The following is a 6,412-nucleotide window of genomic DNA, read 5'->3' as shown; positions in this document are numbered from 1 at the left end:
TTTATTTATTTATTTATTTATTTATTTATTTATTTATTTATTTATTTATTTAATGAGATGGAGTCTCACTCTGTCGCCCATGCTGGAGTGTGATGGCACGATCTCAGCTCACTGCAACCTCTGCCTCCCGGGTTCAAGCAATTCTCCTGCCTCGGCCTCCCGAGTAGCTGGGATTACATGCGCCTGCCACAACAGCTGGCTAATTTTTGTATTTAGTAGAGGTGGGGTTTCACCATATTAGCCACGATGATCTCAATCACTTAACCTCATAGTCCACTCGCCTTGGCCTCCCAAAGTGCTGGGATCACAGGCGTGAGCCACCGCACCTGGCTATTTTTCAGTATTTCTTACTTTTTAAAAATGTTATGTAGAGTACCTTCTATTCATTGCCTTGTTTAATTCTCCCAACAACCCTGTTAGAGTAGGTGCTTTTATTTTCTACTATATACACATGAATTTGAGTTACAACTTGTCCAAGTATTTTATTTTATTTTATTTTATTTATTTTGAGACAGAGTCTCGCTCTGTCAGCAAGGCTGGAGTGCAGTGGTGTGATCTCGGCTCACTGCAACCTCCGCCTCTCAGGTTCAAGCGATTCTCCTGCCTCAGCCTCCCTAGTAGCTGGGATTACAGGTGCCTGCCACCACGCCCAGGTACTTTTTGTATTTTTAGTAGAGATGGGGTTTTGCCACGTTGGCTAGGCTGGTCTCAAACTCCTGACCCCAGATGATCCACCTGCCTTGGCCTCCCAAAATGCTGGGATTACAGGTGTGAGCCACCGTGGCCAACCAAAAAATACTTTATTACTAAAAAATGCTTCTGATCGTGTGAGTCTTCAGTAACTCATAATCTTTTCACTGGTGAAGGGTCTTGCTTTGATGTTGATGGCCGTTGACTAATCAGGGTGGTGATTGCTGAAGGTTGGTGTGACTGTGACAGCTTCTTTTTTTTTTTTTTTTTTTTTTTTTTTGAGACGGAGTCTCGCTCTTTCGCCCAGGCTGGAGTGCAGTGGCGCGATCTCGGCTCACTGCAAGCTCCGCCTCCCGGGTTTACGCCATTCTCCTGCCTCAGCCTCTGGAGTAGCTGGGACTACAGGCGCCCGCCACCACGCCCGGCTAGTTTTTTGTATTTTTTAGTAGAGACAGGGTTTCACCAGGTTAGCCAGGATGGTCTCGATCTCCTGACCTCGTGATCCGCCCGTCTCGGCCTCCCAAAGTGCTGGGATTACAGGCTTGAGCCACCGCGCCCGGCTGACAGCTTCTTAAAATAAGACAACTGACTGGCATGGTGGCATACATCTGTAATCCCAGTACTCTGCAGGGGCAAGGCAGGCAGATCAGTTGAGCTCAGGATTTCGAGACCAGTCTAGGAAACATGGTAAAAACCTCATCTCCCCCCAAAAATACAAAAATTAACTGGGCATAGTGGTATATGGCTGTAGTTCCTGCTTCTTGGGAAGCTGAGGTGGGAGGATCACTTGAGCCCAGGAGGTCAAGGGTGCAGTGAGCTGTGATTGCACCACTGCACTCCAGCTTGGGTGACAGTGAGACCTTGTCTTGCAAATAAATAAATAAGACACAGAAGTTTGCCATGTTGATGGACTCTTCCTTTCATGAAACATTTCTGTGTATCATACAATGCTGTTTGATAGCATTTAGTAGAATTCTTTTAAGATTGAAGTCAATCCTCTCAAACCCTGCTACTACCGTATCAGCCAAGTTTATGTAATATCCTAAATCTTTTGTTGTCGTTTCAACAATGATCATAGCATCTTCACCAGGAGAAGATTCCATCTCAGTAAATCACTTGACTGGGTGCGGTGCCTCAGGCCTGTAATCCCAGCACTTTGGGAGGCTGAAGCCGGCGCATCACCTGAGGTCAGGAGTTTGAGACCAGCCTGACCAATATAGTGAAACTCCGTCTCTACTGAAAATACAAAAATTAGCTGGGTGTGGTGGCAGATGCCAGTAGTCCCAGCTACTTGGGAGGCCGAGACAGGAGAATTGCTTGAACCTGGGGAGGCGTGGGTTGCAGTGAGCCGACATCGCACCACTGCACTCCAGCCTGAGCAATGCGGCAAGTCTGTCTCAAACAAAGAAAAAAAGGGAAGAAAACCACTCTGTTTGCTTATCCTTAAGAAGCAGCTCCATATCTGGTTGGGTTTGATCATGAGATTGCAGCATTCATTCCCATCTTCAGGCTCTACTTCTAATTCTCATTCTCTTGCAATTTCTACCACATTTGCAGTTACTTCCTTCACTGAAGTCTTGAGCCACTCAAAGTCATCCATGAGGGTTGGAATCGACTTCTTCCCAACTTCTGTTAATATTGGTGTTTTGACCTCCTCCCACAAATCACGAATGTTCTTAATGACATCGAGAATGGTGAATCTTTTTCAGAAGGTTTTCAATCTACTTGCCCATATCCATCAGAGGAATCACCGTCTATGGCAGCTATAGGCTTACAAAATGTGTTTTTTTATTTTTATTTTTATTTTTAGAGATGGGGCCTCACTACATTGCTCAAGTGATCCTTCTGCCTCAGCCTCCTGAGTAGCTGGGACTATAGGTACACGCCATATGCCAGGCTGTATTTCTTAAATAATAATACTTGAAAGTTGAAATTACTCTTTGATCCATGGCTCCTTAAGGACTGTTATGTTAGCAGGCATGAAACTAGAATTTTTGTTTTTTGACACAGTCTCACTCTGTCACCCAGGCTGGAGTACAGTGGTGCAGTCTCACCTCACTGCAACCTCTGCCTCCCTGGTTCAAACAATTCTCTTGCCTCAGCCTCCTGAATAGCTGGGATTATAGGCATGTACCACCTCCTGAATAGCTGGGATTATAGGCATGTACCACCATGCCTGGCTAATTTTTTGTATTTATAATAGAGATGGGTTTTCACCATGTTGACTATGTGGGCCAGGCTGGTCTTGAACTGCTGGCCTCAAGTGGTCCACCTGCGTCAGCCTCCCAAAGTGCTGGGTTTACAGGTGTGAGCCACTGTGCACAGCTGAAAACAATATTAATTTCCTTTTGTAGGTCATATCCATCAGAGCTCCTGGGTGACCCAGAGTATTGTCAATGAGCAGTAACATTTTAAAAGGATTTCTTATTAAAAGTGCAGTAATATTAAAAAGGATCTTTGTTCTGAGCAGCAGGTCTCAACAGTGATCTTAAAATATTTGATAAAACCTGCTGTAAACAGATGTGCTGTCATCCAAGCTTTGTTGTTTCATTTCTAGAGCACAGGCAGAATAGATTTAGCATCATTGTTAAGGGCCCCAGGATTTTTTATATAGTCAAAGAGCATTGGTTTCAACTTAAAGTCACTAGCCTGTAACAGAAGAGTAAGCTTGCCCTTTGAAGCTTTGAAGCTAGGCGTTGACTTTTCCTCTGTAGCTATGAAAGTCCTAAGTGGCATCATCTTCCAATATAAGGCTGTTTCATCTACATGGAAAATTTGTTATTTCATGTAGTCATCTTCATCAGTGATCTTAGCTAGATCTTCCAGGTAACTTGCTGCATGCTGCAGCTTCTTTTTTTATTTTTATTTTTTGTGACAGAGTCTCACTCTGTCACCCAGGCTGGATTGCAGTGGTGTGATCTTGACTCTCTGCAACCATCGTCTCCCGGGTTCAAGCAATTCTCCTCCCTCAGCCTCCTGAGTAGCTGGGATTACAGGTGCACACCACCATGCCTGGCTAACTTTTGCGTTTTTAGTAGAGGCGGAGTTTCAACATGTTGGTCAGGCTGGTCTTGAACTCCTGACCTTGTGATCCACCTGCCTCAGCCTCCCAAAGTGCTGGGATTACACAGGCATGAACCACTGCACCTGGCCGCTTGCTGTAGCTTCTGTGTCAGCACTTGCTGCTTCACCTTGCACTTTTAAATTATGGAGACAGCTTCTTTCCTTAAACTTCTCTTTTTTTTTTTTTTTTTTGAGATGGAGTAATCCACTGCACCTGACCTCTTTCCTTAAACTTCATGAACGAACCTCTGCTAGCTTCAGACTTTCTTCTGCAGCTACCTCCCTCTCTCAGCCCTTATATAGAATTGAAGAAAGTTAGGGCTTGTTTGAAATTAGGCTTTAGCTTAGGGGATCGTTGTGGCTGGTTTGACCTATGTAGATTATTAAAACCTTCTTCATATCATCAGTTAGCCTGTTTCATTTTCTTATCATTCATGGAATAGCACTTCTAATTTTCTTCAAGAACTTTTCCTTTGCATTTACAACTCAGCTATTGTTTGTTACAAGAGGCCTAGCTTTCGGCTTATCTTGGCTTTCAACATGCCTTTCTCACTATGCTTAGTCCTTTTTAGCTTATGATTTAAAGTGAGAGATGTGCCACTCTTCCTTTTACTTGAACACGTATAGGGTTAATTGGCCTAATTTCAATATTGTTGTGTCTCGGGGAATAGGAGCACTGAGAGGGAGAAAGATGGGAATGGCTGGTTGTTGGATTAGTCAGAACACATACAACATTTATGGATTAAGTTCACCATCTTATATGGGCACAGTTTGTGGTGCCCCAAAACAATTACAGTAGTAAGATCAAAGATTACAGATCATAATAACAGATATAATAGTAATGAAAAAGTTTGAAATCTTGTGAGAATTACCAAAATGTGAGCCAGAAACATGAAGTGAGCATATGCTTTTGGGAAAATGGCACCAGTAGACTTAATACACGGTTGCCAGAAATCCTTAATTGTAAAAAATGCAGTATCTGCAAAGCGCAATAAGATGAGGTATGCCAGTATAAGCTTTGTACTTTTTACTTAGTTCTAGTAACAAGTGTCTAAGAATTGGTGCAGTAAATGTGGACTCTTAACTTTTGTGTATTTTTTTGTCAGTCTGTAACTGATTTCAGTTTGAGTTATGTATTATTTTTATGGTATTTATTATGTGTCCTTCTGTATAGTTTCTTATCACTACAGGGGAAAATCTAGATTACCTTGATGGTGTCCATACAGTGTTTGGTGAGGTGACAGAAGGCATGGACATAATTAAGAAAATTAATGAGACCTTTGTTGACAAGGACTTTGTACCATATCAGGATATCAGGTGTGGTTACAATTTACTATCTGAATGTACTAGAATGTTTTAATATTGAGATGTTTGACACATAGTGGTACGGATAGGAACAGTATGCATAGGATTGGTTTGTGGATAATTCTAATCCCAAAAGTTGAATTAATATAAGACTGTAAGAATCTTTATAATAAAAAGGACCTTCTGTACTTTTATACTGGTACTAATTATTTATTTATAATTATGGTTGGAGGAATTACTTATTTTTATTTTTATTTATTTATTTATTTTTTGAGATGGAGTCTCTCTCTGTCACCCAGGCTGGAGTGCAGTGGCATGATCTTGACTCACTGCAAGCTCTGCCTCCCAGGTTCACACCATTCTCCTGCCTCAGCCTCCCGAGTAGCTAGGACTACAGGCGTCCGCCACCATGCCCAGCTAATTTTTTGTATTTTTAGTAGAGACGGGGTTTCACTGTGTTAGCCAGGATGGTCTTGATCTCCTGACCTCGTGATCCACCCACCTCGGCCTCCCAAAGTGCTGGGATTACAGGCGTGAGCCTCTGTATCTAGCTGGAGGAATTATTAATGCTTTAATTTAGTTTCTTAATTGAGAAATAGGGCAAAAATACTAAGATTTAGACAGTTATATTAGTTTACATCTTAAAGTAATGCAGGGTAATAAATATGGTATCACTCAATGTAAAACAGCAACACTCACTGTGAAAGTATATCTAGGTTAGTAATATCCATGTGCAATATGGGTTTTTTTTTGGCCTTAGAGATAATCAAGTAATTTGTTGTAATCTATTAAAATAAATTATGGATTCTGAAATAACTTAAATATAACATTTTATTTGGATTTATTTCGTAAGGATAAATCATACAGTGATTTTAGATGATCCATTTGATGACCCTCCTGATTTATTAATCCCTGATCGATCACCAGAACCTACAAGGGAACAATTAGATGTAAGTAAAGCCCTCTTGTGATTAAATGTACATTCATATTAATGATTTGTATGGATTTCTCTTTTTCATCTATTAATTTTTTCAGAATTATTATCTTGCCTAACTGTATTAGAACAAGTTGAGTTCTTTTTCTTTTCCACAGAGATACTCATTTTTCCAGCTGTCTTCTCATTTCCCTAATTTCCTTTCTTCAGTTTCTTTTCTACTGAGACAACCTTAGCTCTAGAAGCTTACATGAACAACTTGGGAAAGTGTTTTTCTTATCATCTAACTCTAGGAGTTTTCAAGGCCAAATTAAACTATTATCTTGTGAGGTAACTTTTCAACTGGGGATACTCTGGAGCCAGGCTAGAACCCAGAAATTTCTGTGAAACAGCACAGACTTTTCCCCCATATGTTTTAAG

The 6,412-nt window shown here is 41.3% G+C and overlaps 1 protein-coding gene across 1 annotated transcript in view; it reads left to right on the top strand.

Annotated features, from left to right (window-relative positions):
* Nucleotides 1-6,412, top strand: part of PPIL4 (peptidylprolyl isomerase like 4) — a 41,158-nt gene that overhangs the window by 5,791 nt on the left and 28,955 nt on the right. The window contains exons 5-6 of the mRNA XM_023188433.2: nt 4,928-5,070; nt 5,912-6,008. Coding sequence (XP_023044201.1) covers nt 4,928-5,070; nt 5,912-6,008 — 240 coding nt within the window. The remainder of the gene's footprint in view (nt 1-4,927; nt 5,071-5,911; nt 6,009-6,412) is intronic.

The sequence above is a fragment of the Piliocolobus tephrosceles genome, chromosome 5 (genome assembly GCF_002776525.5).
Source record: "Piliocolobus tephrosceles isolate RC106 chromosome 5, ASM277652v3, whole genome shotgun sequence".
NCBI classification, from domain to species: domain Eukaryota; kingdom Metazoa; phylum Chordata; class Mammalia; order Primates; family Cercopithecidae; genus Piliocolobus; species Piliocolobus tephrosceles.
Note: the sequence above shows the minus strand (reverse complement) of the source record. Positions and strands in the feature narration are given on the sequence as shown.